Source organism: Sarcophilus harrisii, chromosome 5 (assembly GCF_902635505.1).
Source record: "Sarcophilus harrisii chromosome 5, mSarHar1.11, whole genome shotgun sequence".
Lineage (NCBI taxonomy): Eukaryota > Metazoa > Chordata > Mammalia > Dasyuromorphia > Dasyuridae > Sarcophilus > Sarcophilus harrisii.
In genome coordinates this window covers 197,908,617-197,935,698 of record NC_045430.1, presented here as the reverse complement: position 1 = coordinate 197,935,698, position 27,082 = coordinate 197,908,617, and the positions used below count along the sequence as shown (strand labels likewise).

Genomic DNA, 27,082 nt, shown 5'->3' with positions numbered 1-27,082 from the left:
TAATCTAGTTTGGGATAAGATATAAATAGAGATAACTGCAATATACAATACTACATAGCATTAGCAAGATGCAAAACAAAGCACATTATGGGATTACAGAGAAGAAAGGATATTATTTACTCAGGAGATCAGGTAAAGCATCATAGAAAAGGTGATAATTCAGTTGGTCTTGAAAGAATGATTAGGATTTCAATGATTAAAGATGGAGAGGACAAATGATGTGTAAAAAATAGCATTAACAAAGGCATAGAGCTAAAAGAGAACATTAAGGGTTCAGAGCTTAGAGGTCAGACCAGTTTGGCCAGTTCACAAAATATATGGAAAGTAGCAATGTCATACAAATTTAGAACAGTAGGCATACAATTTCTTTATTTTACAGGGCCTCCATCCTTATAAAACTTATCATTTTTCTCTATCTCTTCATCCCAAAAAAATGAAAACAAAGTGCTATCTACAGTTCATAAGCAAACCAAATTGTGTCAACATCAACATAAATTTGAACTGATCCAAAACAACCCCCCCCCAAAAAAAAAAAAAACTCCAAGGGATTTTAAACTTAGAAATCAAGTGTTTCAAAATTCTTCTTCATCTCCTTCCTGGACTCCTTTAAGTCTTACTTAATATTCTATCTTCTGCTGAAAGCCTTCTCTAACCTCTCTTCTAGTGCTTTATCTCCTATTTATCATTATTATTTCCTATTTATCCTTTATATACCTTGATTTGTATATATTTGTTTGCATGTATCCTTCATTACAATGTAAGCTCCTTGTGGTCAGGGACTTTTGCCTTTTTTGGTATGCCCAGAACTTATCATAATAGCTGGCACACTGCAGGTACTGAATACATGTTTATTGATTGAATGAATGATTTCCTTGGGCAAGAATATTTTTATTCTCCTGAATTTTAAGCTGGGCTTATGTTGGCTCTGTCCAACAACTTGTTATGCAGCACATGCCATATAATCTCTCTATTTAACCCCAACTCTTTTATTTCATGTAACCTTTAAAAATCCAATCCTTTCATTTCTATTTTATGATTATATCCCTTCTGTGCTATCTATCCCCTTACATATGACTTTCTTACATTTTCTATTTTGGTCCTCTGCCTTTATTCTCTACTCTGTCACTCTTTTAAAAACATTCTTTTCAAGCGGTGCCCCCTTACCCCTTTCTAATATTTTTTCTTTTTAGAGAGCTGCTTCATTTCCTCCTCTACTTCAATTTGAACAGATGGAATTTAAAACTGCTTCATTACCATTGGACCTCCACTATTCCGAGGTTTCACTGTGACCCTTGGTTCTCAAAAACTAAGCCAGTGGAATGCAAGGTCTCCTAAACCTGAAAAGCTTCAAATAGCAGCTTGGCAACTGTTATCCAAAGCATAGTGTAGGCAGGGAGGGTAAGGAAATGCATCTCAGATCACAGCAATTGAAGGAAGAATCTCTGTCCCCGCCTCAGTAACTCATGAAGACCTGTGAGTCAATTGCAGTGGAAAGAACACTGAAGTTGGAATTAGGAAGAAATGGGTTCATATTTGTGACTCCAGGTAAGGGATTTAATTCCTGTTGGCCTCAGTAAATTGATCTCTAAAATGGGGATAATAATAGCACCTGCTTTCCAGGGTTGTGAGGATTATGAGATAATACTAGAAACTTAAAAATCTTAAATTACTATATAAATGCTATTATAATTATTCTTTTTTATTATAGTTTTTTATTTACAAAACATATGCATGGGTAATTTTTCAACATTGACCCTTGTAAAATATTCTGTTCCAATTTTTCCCCTCTTTCCCCTCTCACCCCTTCCCCTAGATGGCAGGTAGTCCAATACATGTTAAATATGTTAAAGTATATGCTAAATATAATATATGTATACATAGTTATTATAATTATTCTTACTAGTGACTGCATTCCTAATTGGCTGAGTGAATATCTATACCAGGGAAACCATAGTTTCTTTGATTCTATTTATAAAGTATTAAATTATAAAAAAGAAAAAAAATCCTTGTTCATTATTCTCAGTCTAATCTATTTTTTTTCTAGCAATAAAATGATGAATATTTGAGTCTACTTTTGCCTTACTAAGTTAAAGGCAATGGCAAAAATCATGTCATTTCAGCCATGAAGAAACTCCGGTCCAGATTGTTTTTAGGGACTTGCTCAAAAAAATACCACAAGTGGGATTGAAACTCATGGGACTCTAAATTCAGTGAACTTATTAGTGTACAATATTAGATACAAACTATATTCAATGCAAGGTGATTTTAAGAGGGAGAAAGTATTAATGATTGAAGGAATCAGGGCAGACTTCACAAAGGAAGTAAAATCTAAGTTGTTTAATAATAATAAGAGCTAACATTATACAATACTTTTAAGATTCATAAAATGTTTTCCATATATGATTTCATCCTCACAACAACTCTGGACATTTGGTGCTATTATCATTCTCATTTTACAGGTGAGGAAACTGAGGCAGACAAAGGTTAAATTACTTGTCCAAGATTATGTAGCTAGTAAGTGTTTGAAGAAGAATATGAACTTAGTCTTCGTTATTCCAGGCCGATGATTCTATTACAGTTCCCATCTCTGTCTTTGAGGAAAAAAAAGGGATTTTCATTAGTAAAGTAGAGCTGAGAAAAAACTATCTTCGAGAGATGGAGGATAACTTATAAAAAAGAATAGAGAAAGGAGAGAAAATGTAATATATGCACAATAGACAGGATTCCAGTTTGACTGGAATCTGGCCTCAAACACTAGATGTATGGTCCTGGGCAAGCAGCTTACCCTTATTTGGCTAGTTCCTCATTCATAAAATGAGCTAGCAAAGGAAATAGCAAACTATTCCAGTATTTGCCAAGAAAACTCCAAATGAGGTCATGAAGAGTTGGACCTGACTAAAATGAGTGGACAACAATAACCACAAAGAGGAGAAAGAAATAATATTGGCAACTAACCTGTGAATAGTTTTGAATATCAATCTGAGAAGTTTGTTGTTTATTTCATAGGCAAAATGAAACCATGGAAGACGTTTATTAACTAACTGAAATAGGATTTTAGTTCAGGTCTTCCTGCCTCCCAAGTTTCCTATCTAATAGTAAATAACACATTTCCTTAATATATAAGGTTTTGAGAAATAAATGTGATTGTGGGAATGTGCTTATCTTCTATATTGTGACAGATGTGACTCAATATCAAGAAATATTTTTAGATATCTAAAAGCACCCAGATAGCCTTGGGACTCCTTAAAACAGTATAGTAGAAAACATGAATTTTTTTATCAAGCCTTTATTTTATCAGCACTACACTGGAACTTAGAGTATGGTCCAGATTTGTAAGCTTATAGCACAAAGACCGTCTGCTGTGAGAACTCCCTCGACTGATGTTGATTGAGAAACAGTATGATACAGGAGAAAGAGCCGGTTCTAGAGTGAAAGGATCTGCTTCCTATCCTGCCTCAGAAGCTTGATACCTGTTATAACATTGGGCAGATAGTTTATACTTCTTGATCCTCAGTTTCCTCCCTGGTCACTAGAGGTTTGAAGATTTGTTAGAGCTCTAAGAGTTTAGATGACTTTTTCTTAGCCACAAAGCCAGTATGCAACAGAGATGATACTTGAATTCAAATCCTAAATCTATTGACAATGTCATGCCCCCTTTTCACTTTAGCTTAAGCCAGATAAATCACTTTGATCTCGATATCACTTGAATTTCCACAAAGATTGAAAATAACTCTATATTCAGGTTTTCTATAAGCACAGAACCAGAATTTTATCCCCTTATCAACACTGTTGTCCATGCTTATTAATGGGAGTTTTGAACAGAATCAACTCACATTTCAGCTCAAGTTTGATGAAATCTGTATTCCCCAGATTCTCCAGAAACACTCCATCAGCAGCTGAAGTTTTGAAGTAGAAAGAGATGTCAGCACTTGTTTCCCCTTGGAAAGTGGAGAAGTAAAGGTAGGATGATGGTGTAAAGAATGAGGCAGCATTCCAGTAATTCCCTGTGGAAGGAAAGGAAAAGACAATATATTTAATTTAGGGACTATACACAGCCAGAACCTAAATAGTGTACACTTCTGGAGCTTCAGTAAATCTTCTCTATTAGTAAGGAGCCCACGTTTTACTTCATCTTTCTTAACAATGATGACACCAAATCTCACAAGCAAACACAATTTTGATTTTCTGAAGGGAAAATGAGAAATGTTTTACAGAAGAGTGATAGTTGGCTTTCAACATACTTTTTGCAGGGCAAAATCCTCTGTTTAATTTGCACCTCTTGGGGTCTGATCAATATCAAAACTACACACTGAAATCTTTGGAAGTCATTTTAATCAGAAGGGTAAGCCTTCAAATTCCATATAAAATCCACAATTTGTACCACTATTGATTATTTGTTATATTTATAGAGTAGGTTTCCTCTGCATGTTTCCTCTAAAGAGTGACTGTCTGCCCACATCGATTGCAAATAGCTTTTTCTTATGGTTTCTATCCACACATAAGCCATGTTTTTTTTTTTAAACATGCATGATGTAAAAGTTTTGTCTTAAAATGAATTCTATTCATGTATAATATTTCTTGTAAAAAAATTCAGTACAAACCAAAAATTTAACATTTCAGTTTCCTGTATCACCATCTTGTTTGTCTTTGTCCCCAGAGACATTCTCAAGCTCTGAGTAATCTCAGTTGTAGCTACTATTGAATTGGTGGTAGGATGAAATGACTACGTCTATCAGAGAAACACTGAAAAACTTACTAAGCAAAGCTGTCTGTAATGGAAAATGTTACTGGCTATTATATCATGAAAAAATGTAATTTCATAGTTGGAAGATCCTTGTAGAGGTCAGATCCTAAATTGCTGACTCAGTCCTTCACTTTGTTTCAGGAGTAACAAGTACTCCTGGGTATTCCTGAGTAGTAATTTTCTAGAGTTTTAAGGGGACTAACTGCATGATGAATAAGAAGACAGGAATATAAATGATTAGATTTGCTAGATACATATATCCTCTAGATGCTCTAATTCATATTAGATAATAAGAACCTCATTTAAAAGAGGCTTCAATATTGCTAGATATGATATCCCCAGAGGGATTAAGCTGTTGTATCCCAGAAGGATTAAGTCCACCATAATTTGGTGGATCAGATTATTAGATTTGGAGTCAGGAAGACTTGAGTTCAAATGGTGTCTCAGAATCTTATTAACTGAGTGATCCTGGGCAAGGTAAACTTTTTTGGAAGTTTTTTTTTTTCATCTGTAAAATGAGGACAGTAGTACTTACTTCACAGGGTTCAAATGAGGATCAAATTGAATAACATAAGTAAAATTCTTTGCTAGCTAATAATGATGATGGTGATGGTGATGGTGATGGCGATGATGAAAAATTCCACCTAGAGAACAAAGCCAACCTGATACCCTCAATGTTCAAGAATTCTAAATCACAGTTAGATGCTAGCCTAGATGCTAATCAAAATAATCTGTCCTACAGACTTAGCTATTTCTAATCCATTGCCCAGGACATCTCAACCTCTGTGTCTTCTTCTTATCACAAACCCTTTTTCAGATTGATTAAATCCTGCCTTCCTTGATATTGCCCAAAGTAATCAAGACTATATAAAGCCGGGACTTTGGTGAGCCCCAGCAAGGACATCCCACTTCTCCAGCCTGGTGTGGTATTATTCAGTCCAAGCTGCCCATTTAACTAACATCTCAGAGAACTTGGATGTGAGATGAATAGCATGACAATAATCAATTTTTACATTTTATGAAGAACTTTGCATTTATGTCATTTAGTTATCAAGACAACATTTTGATCTAAGTAGTACAAATATTATTATTTTAATTCATACATGAAATAACTGAGGTTCAGAGTGGCAAAATAAATGAGAGCTAATGTGGTACAGTTGTAAGAACACTAGATTCCTTGGTTTCAGATTTTACTTTTGTCACTTACTATTTGTGTGGCTTTGAGGAAGTTATTAAGCCTTAGTTTCTTCATCTGTAAAATGAGTGAGTTGAATTAGAATGTCTCTTCTAGCACTAGATCTAAAATGGTATGATTCTTATGTTATACTGAAGTTTACAGAATGCCAGCCCTTGTAATGGAACCTGAGCCTCTCATTATTTCTACGATACCTTACCATAATCATAAATAAAATTTGCTCATGAATGTTATCTTCTGACACATTTTACCCTTCAGAGCTCCAGCAATATTCCATCTTTTCTCAGACACATTCAATGAATAATATTTAGAAAACCCAAGCTGGACTCTATCTTCCTCCCGATTCAATCCAACATGCATTTACCAAGTTCCTATTGCTCCAAAAGCATCCTGCCATTTGACAAGGACACAAAGACAGCATGAGAAATGGTTCTTGACCTCAAGCAACCTCAATTCAACTGGGTTAGAATATGTGAGAGGGCAGAGATACAGCATGCAAACAGATAAGTAATCTTGTAATATAATTTTTTTAAGAAAACAACATTCTTTTTAGGAGTCTAAATCACTAAAAGTAATCAAAGATCCTGGGAGACAGAGGATTAGTTTTATAAATTGAGATCAATATTTTATCACTTCTCCCCCTCCCTGAGAAACAAGGTGTAGATATGGGTAAACTGAGAACCCAGAGACCCCAGAAGATGGAAGTCATTTCAAGACAGAGACTGCCTAGGGGGGATTTGGACATCATATTAAGTTATGCTTGTTTTTATTCTCTAGAACCTCTTATTTATTTCATCCATAGGCAGAAGAACCAAGAAAATACCCTCCCTGACACTCACAAAGCCGGCCAAGTAAACAGAATATCTATTCCTTTTGGCTATATACTGTTTCACTTTATAAGTTTAGATACTACCTGTGGTAACTGTTTGGTATGTCACGTTGTTTTGTGGTGACTTGAATACTGTGATTGCTTGATAAGTGTTAATAAATGTGAAGGTTGCTGATTTCTGGAGAGTGTCTTGACTAGCTCTGCCATTTTTATTCTCCATGATTTCATTTACATTACTGTCTGTGTTTGTTACTGGTTGGCAAGTATTTTTATTCATACAGCTGGAATACATATTATAGAAGCACATATTCTTCTAACTTTAAGATTATTGAAAAGTTGAGAAAATAAAATGAATACCAGGCATACGGCAGTAGTACCAAAAATGGCCCAGATACTGAGTTAACTGCTTATAATGCATGAGTTTCAATTTACTAGCTGTGTGATTTTGGGGGAAATCATTTATTCTCTCTGGGCCTTAGTTAAATCATCTGTAAAACGAGAGGGATGGACTGGATGGCCTCTAGTTTTAAATGTTAAATGTTTCCTTCTCAGTGCTACAACTTGTTTTTGAGTAAAGAAAAGCATGAATCTGCTAATAAATATAGGAATGAAATCCAGCTAGAGTAGGGGAATAGGAAGGAAAGACCAGGGGCTCTGGAGTAAAATACTACATCTTGTATTGTTGTATTGTTTGGGTCACCTTAACCAAGTCATTTAATCTCTCTGTGTCTCAGTTTCTTCACCTGTAAAATGTATGAAGTGATTTCTAAAGTTTGTTCCATTTCTAGGCCTACGAGCTTATAAATCTATGTCCATTCAGCTCCTAACAAGAAGCAGTTTTCTCCCTAAAACCTATTCCATGGTCAATGATCCCTATGAAATGATTGTTCCTTCCTCAGATTTCGAATCATACTTTGGCTCTCTTGTGTCTTTTGCCCAAGATGATTCTGCTTAGTAGTTACTGCATGCTTACATGTATTATATTCTTCTGTTCCAGACTGAATAACAAATCTACCTCAGTGCCTAGAACAATGCTGTGAACAAAGTAGGTAAGTATTTAGTTGCTTAATGTATATAAATGAATGAATTTGTGCATAATAGGATAATGCAACTCAAAGGCTGTCATCGTAGCTATTTAGTTCTCACTCTTATTTTTATAGTCTAGACAAATGAAAGTGGAATAGGATCATAGTCCTAACACCTTTACAGATTTTTTCAGTGAGTATCAATTTAATAATAATAATAATAATGACAATTCGCCCTTTTGGACTTCCATCTTCTGGAGTTTCTAGGTTCTTCTCAGTTTACCTATATCTATGCCTTGCTTCTCAGGGAGGGGGAGAAGTGCTAAAGTATTAATTTCAACTTATAAAGCTAATCTAGTGTCCTCTGTCTCCCAGTAGCTTTGATTACTTTTAGTGATTTAGACTCCTAAAAAGAATGTTATTTTTAAAAATTATATTACAAAAGGAGTCCCTTTCTCCCTTTATACTGTTGCATTTGATCATCTCATTAGCTGTCACAGAATCAATTATTATCACTATTTTGATGATTGCCCAAACTAATTATTTTGCCCTATCTTTGCTATTGATCTTGCATCTCCAACTACCTATTGGACATTTCCAAAAGGATGTCTCATAGACTTCTTAAATTCAGGATTTCCCAAACTGGTTTCATTTTCCTCCCCACTAAACCTTCTTCTCTGCTGAATTTTGCTATTTTTATGGATATCACTACCTTTTTCCCAATCATCGAGGCTCACAAACTCAGTGTCCATCTTGACTTCTCCCTCTCTCTCACTCTCTCGTACTTAATCTGTTGCCAAGTCCTACTGATTCCACCCTCTCAGAACTTCTCTTCTACCCTCCCTTCTCTCTTGGACACACCACCATTAACCTAGTAGGACTTCTTCACCTCATGCATGGCTTATTATAATAATCTCATGGTTGAGTTCCTTGCTAATGTCTCTCTCCACTCTTGTCCATCCCCCATTCCTCCTAAAGCACAGGTTTGATCATTTTACCCTCTACTCCCCATTCAACCAACTACTGTGGTTCCCCCTTACCTCACATCAAAAATATAAAATCCTGTTGGCTTTTTAAAGTTATTCATAAACTAGCATTTTCCTGTTTATCTAATTTTCTTATATCCCACTCCTTGACACTATAGTGACACTGATTTTATTGTTTCTTGGACATCACATTCCAGTTTTCTTGTGTGCAGGTGTGTGTGTGTGTGTGTGTGTGTGTGTGTGTGTGTGTGTTTTCAACTGTCCCCCATGCCAGGAATCTTTTCCTTCTTAATTTCTCCAGATTCCTTTAGTTTCTTCAGATTTAACCTTCTGCAAAAAGTATTTCCCTATTCCTTTTAATACTAGAGCCTTCCTTTTTGAGATTATTTCCAGTTTATCCCATACACATCTTGTTTGCACACTTGTTTGCATATTGTATTCATCATTATATAGGGAGTTCCTTGAGTGTGGAGATTATTTTTGCCTTTCTTTGTGTCTTTAACATGTAGCACTGCTCTTGGCACATAGTAGGTGCTTCTTTATGTAAACTGGACTATGTAATGTGAATTAAAGGCAATATTTGGGAACTGTTGGGAGAACCTTATAATATATATAATTTTAATATCCCCAATAAATTTTCAGATTGAAAATTCAATAAATAAATTCATCCAACATTTATTAGGTATCCACAATATTCAAAGCATTGTACTAGATATTAGAGATAAAAATGAAAATGTGAAATAGGAGTTTACGTTCTACTAGGAGAGCACAAGAGGTAAATAAATATATATAGTACATTGAAATTTTAGGAAGGAATAAATTCTAACAAATGGAAAATTCAAGATGACTTCATGGGAGAGAAACACCTAAGAGCCTGTTTTTAAATCTAAAATACTTTTAGAAAAGCAGGCTATATATTAGATTATTTGTTGTCTAGGGGATGAGAGAAGTGGGGAGGGAGAGAAAAACCATGGAATATTAAGTTTTGCAGTGGTGAATGTTGAAAACTACCTTTGCATTTTGAAATGTAAAAAGCTAATATAAAAAAGAAAGGCAGTCCTTTTTGCAGTGGCAAGGAACTGGAAACTGAATGAATGCCCATAATTTAGGGAATGGCTGAATGTTATGGTACATGAATATAATGGAATATCAATTGTTCTATAAGAAATGATTATCAGGATGATTTCAGAAGGGCCTGGAGAGAGTTACATGAACTGATGCTATGTGAAATCAGTAGAATCAGGAGAACATTGTACACAGCACTAAGAGTATGTGATGATTAGCTGTGATGGACTTGGCTCTTTTCAACAGTGAAGTGATTCAGGCCAGTTCCAATAGACATATGATGGAGAGAGCTATCTGCACCCAGAGAAAGGACTGTGGGAACTGAATGTTTAGTTTCACCATTTGTGTGGTTGTAGCTTTTTCTTTCTTAATTTTTTCCTTTTTGATCTGATTTTTCTTGTGCAGCATGATAAATGTGGAAATATATTTAGAAGAATTACACGTTTAACTTATATTGTATTGTTTGCTGTTTTGGGGAGGGAAATGAAGGGGAAGGGAGAGAAGAAAATTTGGAACACAAAATTTTTCAAGGGTGAATGCTGAAAACTATCTTTGCATGTATTTTGAAAATAAAAAGCTATTATTAAAAAGGAAAGATTGGTTATATATACCTGGAAATATATGTATATGTGTATATGTATATAAATACACACACACACATATATAGAGAGAGACATACACACATACCCAGAGAGACATAGACAAAGACAGACAGGGAGAGACAGAGAGAAACAGATACAGAGAGAGTGGAGGAAAGAGAGAGAGAGAGAGAGAGAGAGAAAGAGAGAGAAAGAAGTGAGAAGAGCTGCTAACTCTTTGCTGTGAGACTGTTTTAAAAATGCACATTTCCTATAGATAAAAGATTATTTCAACCAAGCTCAGGCTTTAGGAAGTGCTAATGTCATGAAGACACAAAAATGGTTCAGAGTTAATGTATAACTGCATCAGCTGTTTGAGCTGGAGCTCAGCATGGAAGGGGTCAGGGCAGGACATAACTGTGAAGAGTGTTAGAAACTAAGAGTAATCAGAAAGCAGGATTATCTGATCTAGATTTTAGGGCTTCAGTAAGCAACCAGAAAATAGTTTAGCCATTGACCAGAAAGAGACTAGTAAGGAAAGACTGCAGGACATCATGTGCTCAGGCAGATACTGCATGAGATTTTTCTAAGCTGAGAAAGGCATAGTGAGGGGAGTTCTGACAAACAGGTGATAGGCAGAGTCCAAGGGAACTGCCTGAGTAGGATTGAACTTTCTGTGGAGGAAAAAAAAAGTTTTAATTCAATCCTAATCATTATACCTGAAATTCAGCAATTCAGAAACAGTATATATATATATATATATATATATATATATATATATATATATATATGTATGTATATATATATATATATATATATATACACACATGTGTGTGTGTCTGTGTACATGTGTAAATAAACATATTTATTTATATTATATTTAAGTATATAGACATGTACACCTATATGTCCATATGTAAACCTCCCCCAGACACAAGTCCATCTCTTTCTATATTTTTATCTCCATATATCTATTTGTCTGCCTGTATATCTACATGGAACAAGATGTGATGGTTAAGTTTGGAATAAAGCCAGGTTGGAATTGCAACAGACCTTATCTATATGGTAAGAAAAGTTTACTTAGATTCAATTAATAAACTATACCATTATATATTACTAGCACATTATTCATTACCCAAAATAATGTTATGCTATATGAAAATAGCTTCGTATCTCTCTCAATGCCTGATTGATTATGGGATGTGCCTAAAATTCACAATGAATGAAGCATAAGGCAAATAAAAAAGGGTTTGGTCCAAATAACAGAGTCTGAAAGGGGAAAACAAAACAAAATAAAATACTAAAGACCCTGTTTGGATGCAAAAAAATTAGTTGCAATGGAAGAGAGAGTCTTTTGTTTGGAATAATACCACCATGTTTTGTCATAAAAAAACTAGGCTGAAAAAGTTTGTTCTGCTCTCAACCTAAGATTAAGGAATGAAGAATTCAATTTTTTTCCAACTTGCTTGGTTGTATACCTCCTGAGCAGTAAGACATAGTTTTCCCAATACATTTTTGGATCAAAGTATCTAGAGTGAACAAAAGTTCTTTACTACAAATGTAAGAGTTTATGGAGGCACATACTACACACTCTAAGGCAACTATAAGCAGTAACTATAAGGCACATACTTCACACTGACAGACAACTATAAGCATAACTGATGCTTCACAATCTAGCTTCAACTTGAAACCTTAGCTTCATCTAAAACTTTAGTTTTACTGGGACATTGATGCATTGTTGGTGGAGTTGTGAACGAATCCAACCATTCTGGAGAGTAGTTTGGAACTATGCTCAAAAAGTTATCAAACTGTGCATACCCTTTGATCCAGCAGTGTTACTACTGGGCTTATATCCCAAAGAGATCATAAAGAAGGGAAAGGGACCTGTATGTGTACGAATGTTTGTGGCAGCCCTCTTTGTAGTGGCTAGAAACTGGAAACTGAGTGGATGCTCATCAGTTGGGGAATGGCTGAATAAATTGTGGTATATGAATATTATGGAATATTATTGTTCTATAAGAAATGACCAACAGGATGATTTCAGAAAGGCCTGGAGAGACTTACATGAACTGATGCTGAGTGAAATAAATAGGACCAGAAGATCATTATATACTTCAACAACAATACTATATGATGACCAGTTCTGATGGACCTGACCATCCTCAGCAAGGAGATCAACCAAATCATTTCAATGGAGCAGTAATGAACTGAACCACCTACGCCCAGAGAAAGAACTCTGGGAGATGACTAAAAACCATTACATTGAATTCCCAGTCCCTATATTCATGCCCACCTGCATTTTTGATTTCCTTCACAAGATAATTGTACAATATTTCAGAGTCTGATTCTTTTTGTACAGCAAAACAACAGTTTGGTCATGTATACTTATTGTGTATCTAATTTATATATTAATATATTTAACATCTACTGGTCATCCTGCCATCTGGGGGAGAGGGGAGGAGGTAAGAGGTGAAAAATTGGAACAAGAGGTTTGGCAATTGTTAATGCTGTAAAGTTACCCCTACATATAACCTGTAAATAAAAAGCTATTAAATAAAAATAAAATAAAATAAAATAAAACTTTAGTTTTAGATCTATTCATCTGGTCACCTGAGATGAATAAATTCCCTATCCAGGTTTATTCCCACCTTGATATCATTGAATATGCCCTTTTCTCTAATATTATTTCTGTTTCTATCTGCAGTCCAAGCTAGGAATCGCTCCAAGTTTTCTAGGTTAATAAATATTTTGGCTTCTTTTATCTATTTCAATTGCCTATTTTGATTAGGTTAGAACAGTATTCTAACTCTGCTCCTGAGACATAAGTCACATTGTTTTTCACTAGTCCGTGACTTTGGCAGAAAGCTGTGGCACTCTCTGATTTTGAAATTTCAACTACTCAAGTAGATAATGCAATTCCACACTTTTATTTTTGGCTTCTTTAAAAATCTAGTCTTCTCTGTCCCTAGCCCCATATCAAATGCCTATATTCCTGTTGCCTAAGCACTGACCTTGTTCATTTCAGATAGGCTCAAGACCAATGATCAAATATATTTTGGTCATATCAGTTCACAGAGTCACTAGAACGGTTGCAAACTGAATGACAGAACAGAATACCACACTGATAAATTTGCATATTGATTCAAAGATGGAGTGTCTCATAGTTATCGCTTGTTAGCTTGGAGTACAGTGGTATTCAAAAGCTTTTCTGTGTCATGGACTCCTTTGGCAGACTGGTGAAACCAATAGAAGCCCTTCTCAAAACTATGTTTTTAAATGCATCAAATAAAATGCATACAAAATAAAAATAAAATACAAAGGAAATCAAAATTTAGTGAAAAAAAGATCCAAATTTTTTTCCTATCCAAATTTGTAGCATCCTTGAAATTCATTCAGGGATCTTTTATGAATCTGTGTATTCCAGGTGAAAAACTCCAATCTATGGTATATGTGGGAGTATAGAGTCTGGCAGAAGAACCAACAACCAGACATTCATCAGGAGGAGGATTCAAGTGTATATTTATAATGTTTTCTCCAGTTTGGACAGATGAGGTACTTTCCACAATAGGATCTCAATAAGCAGTCATATTCAACTGGGTTGCTGCTTTTTTTAGTTAGCTTGAGATGAAATGGTTAATATAGTTTAAAATTGATCATGTGCCTTATTACATATTCTTTAAAAGTGGGTTTAGAAACAACTGTGAAACATGATGCTAATTTTGTTTTATTTTGTGTGCCTGGAATTAGTGACTTATAATAGCAAACGATCCATCCCTGATGGGAGGAGTTTGTCTGGCATGGATCAGTGAATTTAGCATATTCTATAAAACCAGTCTTTAGAAATGAACAAAACTGTTATTACTTAACCTGACTGCCAAAAATGTTTAAGGAAGGAAGTAATTTCTTTTTATTGATGAAGGGCTCTCTACAAATAGACTCAAATTTGTGTGGTGACCTTTTTAAACTGCCTTCCTAAAAATCTTTTTTAAAAATGCCCTAATCACTAATATTAGTCATGCCTGAACCAAGCTCTGCATTTCAGGGTTCAAAGTAAAATTTACTAAAAATAGAAACAAAAATCATAAGTGGAGGATTGAATATACTAGAATTTTAAGAGAAGAAAGCATCAAAAGCATAATCAACAAGCACTAAAGTTCTTATGACTTTAGGGAATTATGATGAGTGCTTGGAATACAAAGAAAGTAAAAAAACAGTCCTTAGCCTCTTAAGAACCCATATGCTCATTAATATAAGTAATTTTTAAGACAATGTGACTTGCTCTAAATTCTGGAACTTGACAACTGTGCTCTGTTCTGCCACTACAGAGACATATGACCTTTGGAAAGTTATTTCACTTCCACATTTCTTCCAAAGTCTTCATGCCTTTGCACAGAATACTATATATGCTTAGCATATCTTCTCTCTTCACTTCTGCCTTTTAGAATCCTTAGCATCCTTCAACAGTTAACTCAGCCTTTCTGAACCTTCTCAAATAAGGTACTTTTTCTCAAATTTTCTCAAATTTGATATTTCTCAAATAAGATACTTTATGTCTTACCTCTGGATATTTATTTATTTATTTATTTTTTATTATAGTAACTTTTTATTGACAGAACCCATGCCAGGGTAATTTTTTTTACAACATTATCCCTTGCACTCACTTCTGTTCCGATTTTTCCCTCCCACCCTCCACCCCCTCCCCTAGATGGCAACCAGTCCTATATATGTTGAATATGTTCTAGTATATCCTAGATACAATGTATGTGTGCAGATCCAAACAGTTTTCTTGTTGCACAGGGAGAATTGGATTCAGAAGGTAAAAATAACCCGGGAAGAAAAACAAAAATGCAAGCAATTTACATTCATTTCCTAGTGTTCTTTCTTTGGGTGTAGCTGCTTCTGTCCATCATTGATTAATTGAAACTGAATTAGGTCTCTTTGTCAAAGAAATCCATTTCTATCAGATTACATCTTCATACAGTATCGTTGTTGACGTATATAATGATCTCTTGGTTCTGCTCATTTCACTTAGCATCAGTTCATGTAATTCTCTCCAAACCTTTCTGTATTCATCTGCTGGTCATTTCTTACAGAACAATAATATTCCATAACATTCATATACCATAATTTACCCAACCATTCTCCAATTGATGGGCATCCATTCATTTTCCATTTTCTAGCCACTACAAACAGGGCTGCCACAAACATTTTGGCACACAGGTTCCTTTCCCTTCTTTAGTATCTCTTTGGGGTATAAGCCCAGTAGAACTACTGGATCAAAGGGTATGCACAGTTTGATAACTTTTGGGGCATAATTCCAGATTGCTCTCCAGAATGGTTGGATTCGTTCACAACTCCATCAACAATGTATCAGTGTCCCAGTTTTCCCGCATCCCCTCCAACAATCATCATTATTTTTTCCTGTCATCTTAGCCAATCTGACAGGTGTGTAGTGGTATCTCAGAGTTGTCTTAATTTGCATTTCTCTGATTAATAATGATTTGGAACACTCTTTCATATGAGTGGTAATGATTTCAATTTCATCATCTGAAAATTGTCTGTTCATATCCTTTGACCATTTGTCAATTGGAGAATGGCTTGGTTTCTTATAAATTAGAGTCAATTCTCTATATATTTTGGAAATGAGGCCTTTATCAGAACCTTTAACTGTGAAGATGTTTTCCCAGTTTATTGCTTCCCTTCTAATCTTGTTTGCATTAGTTTTGTTTGTACAGAAGCTTTTTAATTTGATGTAATCAAAATTTTCTATTTTGTGATCAATAATGGTCTCTAGTTCATCTTTAGTCACAAATTTCTTCCTCCTCCACAAGTCTGAGAGATAAACTATCCTATGTTCCTCCAATTTATTTGTAATCTCGTTCTTTATGTCTAAATCATGGACCCATTTTGATCTTATCTTCGTATACGGTGGGTCCATGCCTAATTTCTGCCATACTAATTTCCATTTATCCCAGAAGTTTTTGTCAAATAATGAATTCTTATCCCAAAAGTTAGGATCTTTGGGTTTGTCAAACACTAAATTGCTATAGTTGACTATTCTGTCTTGTGAACCTAACCTGTTCCACTGATCAACTAATCTATTTCTTAGCCAATACCAAATGGTTTTGGTGACTGCTTTAGCTCTGGATATTTACACTGACTATCTGCCTTGCCTGTAACGCTCTCCCTCCTTTGCTAGCCTTCCTTCTGCCTGCTAGCTTCCTTCACTTTTCCTCTAAAATCTAACTCTCTATCGGAACCTCTTCCTGATCTTTTAAAATTCTAATTCTTTTGCTATGATAATCACCTTCTCTTTATCCTGTATATTGCTATATTCCCCCTCATAAGACTGTATGGTCTTTCATTATAGGAATTGTCTTCTGCCTTTTTTCAGATCTTCACTGTTTGGCACTGTGTTTGGGACAGAACAGTTGTTTAACAAATGCATATTAGATGACTGCTTCCTCTACTTAATTGTTCTGTTTCTTTTCACTTAAATTATATTGCATTTATTTATATATGTAAATATGATAATTCTGCTTTCTAGCTGGAGCAAAGATGGTGACATAAAAAACAGATTTACTTAAGCTTTCTCAAATTCCCATCCAAATAACTTTAAAATAATGTAACAATGAATTTTGGAAGAAACAACAAAATGACGGAGTGAAATAGTGTTCAGTTCAAGACAATATACAATGTCAATAAGAAAGGTTGTGAGAGTGGAGTGCATTCCAATATAGGGTGCACCCTGGCAAGTCAGCAGTACACTTTGAGAACAACTGAATCAGAGGGGGAACTTACAGAGTTTTTAGCCCACAGACATTAAAGGAGATGAACAACTGGTCAGAAGGAACCCTTTACTGGCACAGGGGGACAAAACAATATTGTTTTGCCCATATGTGGATCTAGGAAGCAAGCTCAGGTTGCCATTACAGGATGAGAAGCAGTATCCCACTGAAGTTCATAGCCACAGAAAAGCAGGAATCCAAATCATAGTTCCAAGGTAGAAAAAAGTGCTTGAATTTGCTCACCGATCTTAGCACAGGCCAGGAGAGTAGGGACCACACCTCTTCTGAGAACAAAGCACCTTAAAAGAACTGAAAATTTACAGACACCTGGAACTAGTTCTGAAGACCATAAGACAAAATCTGAAACTTAGGACAGTGTCCCCTCCACTCTAGAAGAGTCCAACTTTTAACTTTATGTTAATAGACTGGAATATGAGTGCAATAGGAATAGGATGGAAAAATGAATAAGTAACAAAAAAGCAACCTGACCACAGAAAATTACCTTGGGATAGGAAAGATCAAAATACAAATTGAGAGACAACAAATTTAAAAAACTTCCACATCCAAAAGTCTCAAAGAAAAATGACTTGTTTTCAGTTTCCCAAAAAATTCTGAAAAAAATTTAAACTATTTAAAAAATCAAATAAAAGACATACAAGACAATTTGGGAATATAAATGAGAGTCACACAAGAAAGTCATGAAAAGAAGAACCATCAGCTTAGTAAAGGAAGCACCCAAAATGGAAAAACCTACTAAAAAATACTGACCATGTAGTAGGGTACAAAATCTCATAATCAAAGAAAAATAGAAATATTAAGCAAATCCTTTTTTGGATTATAATTCAATAAAAATTACATTCAATAAAAGGTTGTAGAAAGAGACATTGCAAATTAATTGGAAACTAAATAATCTAATTTTAAAGAATGAGTGGCTTGGTGGAGCCAAGATGGCAGAGATGACACATGTTTCTTTCTGACCTTCTCCCATGACCCTCTGACTAATTAGCAAATGGCTATTTTGCCATCTGATTCTATGACATTTGGGCAGTTCTCTTTGATGATTTCCTGAAAAATAATGTCTAGGATCTTTTTATTTTTCCATCATGGTTTTCAGGAAGTTCAATAATCCTTAAATTGTCTCTCCTAGATCTATTTTCCAGATCAATTGTTTTCCCAAGTAGGTATTTTATATTTTCTTTTCTTTTTTCATTTTTAAAGTTTTATTTGACTGATCCTTGATGTCTCATTTCATTTATTTCCATTTATAGAGTTTTGATTTTTAGGGAATTATTTTCTTCATTTACTTTTTTTAGTTCTTTTTGTATTTGTCTAATTAAATTTTTAAATGAGTTATTTTGTTCTATGCATGTTTTTTCAGTTTCAGAACTACTGACCAAGGAAAAAAAATATTGCAAGCAGCCAGGCAAAAACAATTCAAATACCAAGGAGCCATAATAAGGATTACTCAGGACCTAGCAGCTTCCACCTTAAAGGATCAAAGGGCCTGAAATCTGATATTCTAAAAGGCAAAGGAACTTGGAATGCAGTCAAGAATAAGCTACCCCCACCCCTAAGCTAAGCATTTTCTTTCAGGGAAGAAGATGGACATTCAACAAAACAGGTGAATTCCATTTATTTCTAAGGAAAAGACCAGAGCTGAACAAAAAAATCTGACTTCCAAATATAGCACTCAAGAGAAGCATAAAAGATAATGAAAAAAATGACTCCTGAGAACTCTATCTCTGTTATAGGTATACATAGATAGCACATGTATAATTTGATTTTACTGTTATAATATTAAAAAGAAACTAGTCGTGGAAAGGGGATTATACCAGAAAAAGGAAAAATGGAGGTAAAATGAGGGAAATTACATTTCATGAAGAGGCAAAAAAACCCTATTATAATTGATGGAAAGAAGGGAGGGGGATGAACATTGTGTGAATCTTAATCTCATCAAATTTGGCTCAAAGAGAGAATATTAGACATATCTGGTTACACAGAGAAACTTCTTTCACCTTATAGAAAAGTGGGAGGGGAAAGGGAAAAAGAGAAGAGGTAGACTAATAGAAGGGAAAACAGAAATAGTAGGGGAAAAGTGTAAGAAAGGGGGAGAGGTTCTTAAGAGGGAGGGCTGCTTGAGGCAAGAGGTGCTCATAAGTAAATACTGGGGAGGAAGAAAAGGAGAAAAGGAAAGAAAAGTATAATTTGGGGAAAATAAGATGGCAGGAAATACAGAATTAGTAGTTTTAATTATAAATGTGAATGGGGTGAACTCTCATATAAAGCAGAAGCAGATAGCAGACCGGATTAAAAGCCAGAATCCTACAATATGTTGTTTATAAGAAACACATTTAAAGCAGAGTGATACATACAGAATAAAGGCAAAAGCCTGGAGCAGAATCTATTATGCTTCAGGTGAAGTAAAAAAAAAAAAAAAAAAAAAAAAGCAGGGGTAGCCACCCTGATCTCAGATCAAGCAAAAGCAAAAGTTGATCTAATTAAAAGAGATAAGGAAGGTCACTATATCTTGCCAAAGAGTACCACAGATAATGAAGCAATATCAATACTAAACATATATGCACCAAGTGGTATAGTATCTAAATTCCTAAAGAAGTTAAGAGAGCTGCAAGAAGAACTAGACAGCAAAACTATAATAGTGGGAGATTTCAACCTTGCTTTTTCAGAACTAGATAAATTGAACTATAAAATAAATAAGAAAGAAGTTAAGGGGGTAAATAGAATACTAGAAAAGTTAAGATATAATAGATCACTGGAGAAAATTGAATGGAGACAAAAAGGAGTATACTTTTTTCTCGGCAGTTCATGAAATCAATACAAAAATTGACCATATATTAGGACATGAAGACCTCAAAATCAAATGCAGAAAGGCAGAAATACTAAATGCATTTTTTCTGGTAACGATGCAATAAAAAATTACATTCAATAAAAAGCCAGGGAAAAACAGACCAAAAAGTAACTGGAAACTAAATAATCTTATCCTAAAGAATGAATAGATGAATCAGCAAATCATAGACACAATTAATAATTTCATCCAAGAGAATGACAATAATGCAAAAGCATATCAAAATTTGTGGGATGCAGCCAAAGCAGTAATAAGGAGAAATTTTATATCTCTAGATGCTTACTTACATAAAATAAAATAAGAGAAGATCAATCAATGAATTGGACTTGCAACTAAAAAAGCTAGAAAAAGAACATATTAAAAACCCCCAATCAAATATAAAACTCAAAATTCTAAAAATAAAAGGAGAGAATAATAAAATTGAAAGTAGGGGCAGCTAGGCGGCGCAGTGGTCTGTAGTCAGCTCTGTAGTCAGGAGGACCTGACTTCAAATGTGGTCTCAGATACTTAATATTCTGGTTGTGTAACCCTGGACAAGTCACTTAACTGCAATTGCCTCAGAAAAAACTCCAATCAAATTGAAAGTAAAAACAAACAACAAAAAACCAATGACAAACTATTGAATTAATAAAACAAACCAAGAGTTGGTTTTATGAAAAAAACAACAAAATAGATAAACCTTTAGTTAATTTGATAGAAAAAGTTGAGGAAAATCAAATTGTTAGTTTCAAAAATGCAAAGGGAGAACTTTCCACCAATGAAGAGGAAATTAGAGCAATAATTAGGAGTTATTATGCCCAACTTTATGCCAATAAATTTGATAACCTAAATGAAATGGAGGAATACCTACAAAAATATAGATTGTCCAGATTAACAAAAGAAGAAATAAATTACTTTAATAGTCTCATTTTAGAAAAAAAAAAAAAAAAAGAACAAGCTATTAATCAACTCCTTAAGAAAAACCTTCCAGGGCCAGATGGATTTACATGTGAATTCTACCAAACATTTAAAGAACAATTAACTCCAATACTATATAAACTATTTGAAAAAATAAGGAAAGAAAGATGCCTACCAAACTCCTTTTATGACACAGACATGGTACTGATACCTAAACCAGGTAGGATGAAAACAGAGAAAGAAAATTATAGACCAATCTCCCAATGAATATTGATTAAAAAAAATCTTAAATAAAATATTAGTAAAGACATTACAGAAAGTCATCAGCAGGATAATATACCATGACCAAGTAGGATTTATACCAGGTATTCAGGACTGGTTCAATATTAGGAAAACTATTAGCATAATTGACTGTATCAATAACCAAATTAACAAAAACCATATCTCAATAGAAGCAGAAAAAGCATTTGATAGAATCCAACACCCATTCCTATTAAAAATATTAAATATTATTGAAATAGATGGATTTTCAGAAACTAGGCATTGATCCATACTTAACACCCTACATCTATATAAGATCAAAATGGGTTCATGATCTAGGCATAAAGAATGAGATAATAAATAAATTAGAAGAACATAGGATTGTTTATCTCTCAGAATTGTGGAGGAGGAAGGAATTTGTGACTAAAGAAGAACTAGAGGTCATTATTGATCACAAAATAGAAATTTTCAATTATATTAAATTAAAAAGCTTTTGTACAAACAAAACTAAAGCAGATAAGATTGAAGGGAAGTAATAAACTAGGAAAACATTTTTATAACTAAAGGTTCTGATAAAGGCCTCATTTCCAAAATATATGGAGAACTGACTCTAAATTATAGGAAATCAAGCCATTTTCCAATTGATAGTCAAAGGATATGAACAGACAATTTTCGGATGAAGAAATTGAAACTCTTTCTAGTCATATGAAAAGGTGTTCCAAATCATTATTGATCAGAGAAATGCAAATTAATACAACTCTGAGATACCATTACACACCTGTCACATTGGCTAAGATGACAGGAAAAGATAATGACGAATATTGGAGGGGATATAGGGAAACTGGGACACTGATGTATTGTTGGTGGAGTTGTGAACTGATCCATCCATTCTGGAGAGCAATTTGGAACTATGTTCAAAAAGTTGTCAAACTGTGCATATCCTTTGATGCAGCAGTGTTACTACTGCTCTTATATCCCAAAGAGATATTAAAGAAGGGAAAGGGACCTGTATGTGCAAAAATGTTTGTGGCAGCCCTTTTAGTAGTGACTAGAATCTGGAAATTGAATAGATGCCCATCAACTGGAGAATAGTTGGGTAAATCGTGGTATATGAATGTTATGGAATATTATTATTCTGTAATAAATGACTAGCAGGATGAATACAGAGAGGCTTGGAGAGACTTACATGAACTGATGCTAAGTGAAATGAGCAGAACCAGGAGATCATTATACACTTCAACAACAGTACTATATGAATGTCAATTCTGATGGAAGTGGCTAGGTTCAACAATGAGAGGATCCAAATCAGTTCCAATTAATCAGTAATGAGCAAAATCAGCTACACTCAGACAAAGAACACTTGGAAATGAGTGTGGACTACAACATAACATTTACACTCTTTCTGTTATTGTTTGCTTGCATTTTTGTTTTTCTTCCCAGGTTATTTTTGCCTTCTTTCTAAATCTGATTTTTCTTGTGTAGCAAGACAATTGTATAAATATGTAAACATATATTGTATTTAACATTTTAACATGTATAGGACTACCTGTCATCTAGGGGAGGGAGTGGAAAGAAGGAAAGGAAAAGTTGGAACAGAAGTTTTTTCAAGGGTTAATGTTGAAAAATTACCCATGCAAATGTTTTGTCGATAAAAAGCTATAATAAAAAAAGAAATAAATGGACTTTTCCTTAAAATGAGCAGTAGCATCTATTTAAAACCACCATCAAGCATCATATGTAATGGGGACAAACTAGAACTATTCCCAATAAGATCAGGAGTTGAAACAAGGTTGCCCACTATCAACATTACTATTCAATGTTATATTAGAAATGTTAGCTTTGCCAATAAGAGAAGAAAAAGAGATTAAAGGAATTAAAGTAGATTATGAGGAAACCAAATTATCACTCTGCAGATGATGTGATGGTATACTTGGAGAACCCTAGAGAATCAACTAAAAAACAACTAGAAACAATTCACATTTTTAGCAAAGTTGCAGGATACAAAAAAATCCACATAAATCATCAGCATTTTTATATATTACCAACAAAGTCCAGCAGCAGGAGATACAAAGAGAAATTCCATTCAAAATAACTGTTGATAGTATAAAATATTTGGGCATCTATCTGCCAAGATAAGTCAGGAACTTTATGAGCACAGCTACAAAACACTTTCCACACAAATAAAGTCAGATCTAAACAACTGAAAAAAGATCAAGTGCTCTTGAATAGGTCGAGTGAATATAATAAAGATGACAATACTACCTAAACTAATCTATTTATTTAGTGCTATACCAATCAAACTCCCAAGAAACTATTTTACTGACTTAGACAAAATAACAGAATTCTTCTGGAAGAACAAAAGGTCAAGAATTTCAAGGGAATTAATGAAAAAAAAAAGCAAATGAAGATAGCCAAGCTGTACTAGATCTAAAATTATATTATAAATCAGTGGTCAAAAAAAGTATTTTGTACTGGCTAAGAAATAGAATAGTCGGTCAGTAGAATAGGTTAGGTTCACAGGAAAAAATAGCCAATAACTATAGCAATCTAGTGTTGACAAACCCATAGACCCCAGCTTTGGGGATAAGAACTCATGATTTGACAAAAACTGCTGGGAAAATTGGAAACTAGTAAGGCAGAAAGTAGGCAATGACCCACACCTAACACCATATACCAAAGTAAAGTCAAAATGGGTTCACAATCTACACATAAAAATGATATTATAAACAAATTGGAAGAACATAGGATAGTTTACCTCTCAGATCTGTGGAGGAGGAAGGAATTTGTGAGCAAAGAACTGGAGATCATTATTGATCACAAAATAGATAATTTTGATGATATTAAGTTAAAAGTTTTTGTACAAACAAAACTAATGCAAAGAAGATTAGAAGGGAAGCAATAAACTGGGAAAACATTTTTTCATTTATGGGTTCTGATAAAGGCCTCATTTCTAAAATATATAGAGAATTGACTCAAATTTATAAAAATTCAAGCCATTCTCCAACTGATAAATGGTCAAAGGATATAAATAGACAATTTTCAGATGAAAAAAATTGAAACTACTTCTAGTCATATGAAAATGTGCTCTAAATCATTATTGATCAGAGAAATGCAAATTAAGACAACACTAAGATAACACTACACATCTTTCAGATTTGGCTGAGATGATAGGAAAAGATAATGATGAATGTTGGAGGGGATGTGGGAAAAGTGGGATACTAATACACTATGAATGGATCCAACCATTCTGGAGAACAATTTGGAACTATGCTTAAAAAGTTATCAAACCGTGCACACCCTTTGATCCAGCAGTGTTTCTACTGGGCTTATATCCCAAAGAGATTTTAAAAGAGGGAAAGGGACCCACATGTGCAAAAAGATTTGTGGCAGCCCTTTTTGTAGTGGCAAGAAACTGGAATCTGAATGGATGCCCATCAATTGGAGAATGGTTGAATAAATTATGGCATATGAAAGTTATGGAATACTATTGTCTTATAAGAAATGACCAACAGGATGATTTCAGAGAGGCCTGGAGAGACTTACATGAACTGATGCTAAGTGAAATGAGCAGAACCAGGAGATCATTATACAGGGCAACAACAAGATTATATAATGATCAAGTCTGATAGGCATGGCTATCTTCAACAATGAGATGATTTAAACCAGTTCCAATTGTTCAGTGATGAAGAAAGTCATCTACATCCAGAGAAAGGACTGAGGGAACTCAATGTGATTCACAACATAGCATTTTCACTCTTTTTGTTGTTGTTTGCTTGCATTTTATTTTGCTTCTCTTTTTCTTGTGCAGTATAAATTATATTTATGTATATTAGACTTAATATATGTTTTTACTATGTTTAACATATATTGGATTGCTTGCCATCTCAAGGAGGTTGTGAGGGAAGGGGGGGAAATTGGAACACAGCATTTTGCAAGGGCTAATGTTGAAGAATTGTCCACTGTTTTGAAAAATAAAATGCTTTAATAAAAATAAAATAAAATTCCTCATCAAAAAAAAAAAAGAACAAGTGGATCAAAGGATAAATAAGAGACACAATAATTTCTTTAAAGACAATGATGACAATGAGACAACATAGCAAAATTTATGGAATGGAGCCAAACAGTAGTTAAAGGAAATTTTATATTTCTAAATGCTTACATCAGTAAAATAGAGAAAGAACAGTTAAATAAATTGGTCATGAAGCTAAAAAAAAAAAACTCTAGAAAAAATTTAAAATCCTCACATAAACATCAAATTGAAAGTTTTAAATATCAAAGGATGGATTAATAAAATTCAAAGTAAGAAAACCATTGAATTAATAAACAGAAACAGAAGCTGGCTTTATGAAAAAAATAATAAAAAAGCTAAACCACAGATTAATTTGTTTTAAAAGAGAAAGAAGAAAACCAAATTACCAGCATAAAAATGAAAAGAATACAATAAACACTAATGAAGAAGAAATTAAAGTAATTATTAGGCACTATTTTGCCCAATTATATGCCAGTACATATGAATGTCTGAATGAAATGAATGAATATTTAAAGAAAATGCAAACTGCTTAGTTTAGCAGAAGAGGAAATAGAATGCTTAAATAACTCCATTTTTAAAAAAGCGATTGAACAAGTCATCAATGAGCTTCTTAAGAAAAAAATTGGAAGGGGATTCTGGGAAAATGGCAGAGTAGGTTGGTAAATTTCAGGCTCTGCAGATTTCCCCCACAATTTGAACAAATTTGCACCTCAGGGTGAAGATAGCTAGTGAAAAATCAAGAAGATTTAGGGCAGAACAGGGTTTCTCCAGGTATGATCTGAGAAGATCTGAAGAAAGACCTAGATTCAAGGATTAATCTGAGTGAAGTGCAAACCCTTCTGGGCTAGTTTCATAAAAACATCAAGTGGGTAACCTTGGGGCTAACTGGTTTGGATGTAGCGTCAGCAGGAACCACAGAAACTTTAACTTCCTGTTTTTTTTTGTTTTTTTTGTTTTTTTTTTAAGAGACAGAGTCTGAGTCTGGAAAGACAGAATGAATCTTGGCTGATTAGAAACACCGGGACCAACTGTGCTTACCCATGGCCCTGGGTAAGAAGGAAGCAGCACACTCCTGAGTGCAGAGGCAGTGTGGCAGGGATGCTACTGGCTGGAGCCACTTGCTGGAGGAGGGTGGAGCTCTTGGTTTGAGGTTCTAGATCAATGAGGAAAATTCAAGTGAAGCTGGATGCACTATCCTCCCCACTCCATGGTGCTTACACTAACACCTCTTATTAAAAAATAAATGAACTAGCAAAGAAGAAAGAACCCCACCATAGAAACTTAGTATTGGAACAGGGAAGACTGAGATTCATCTTCAGAGGAGGACATTGAAATAAAAGGAGCTCCTACCCAAAGATTAATGTGAAATGGCCCCCTGCACAGAGAAAATTTATAGAACTCAAAAAAGAATTTAAAAATCCAATGAGAAACATAGAGGAAAAACTAAAAAATAATCCAAGAAAAATAAGATTATAAAAAAGGTTAATCAACTAGAAAAGGAGATACCGTCTCAAAGATGAAAATTAACTCTTTGAAAATTAGAATTGGGCAAGGGGAAGCCAGTGAAGCAATAAGAGACTAAGAAATAACAAAACAGATTCTAAACAATGAAAACATAGAACAGAATGTGGAACATCTCATAAGAAAAGTGACAGATCTGGAGAACAGATCGAGAAGAGACAATCGTGACCAAAAAAAGAACCTTGACATAATAATGCAACAAATAATTCAAGAAAAATTTCCTGGAATGATAGAACATGGGAGGGGAGTAGAAAGAGAAAAAAATCCACTGATCACCACCTCAATGAGATCCTTTGTGGA

At 34.3% G+C, this 27,082-nt stretch overlaps 1 protein-coding gene across 1 annotated transcript in view; it reads right to left on the bottom strand.

The window, feature by feature from the left end:
• The window catches only part of CNTNAP2 (contactin associated protein 2), a 2,632,466-nt gene that overhangs the window by 295,057 nt on the left and 2,310,327 nt on the right, over positions 1-27,082 (bottom strand). The window contains exon 16 of the mRNA XM_031941247.1: positions 3,834-4,004. Coding sequence (XP_031797107.1) covers positions 3,834-4,004 — 171 coding nt within the window. The remainder of the gene's footprint in view (positions 1-3,833; positions 4,005-27,082) is intronic.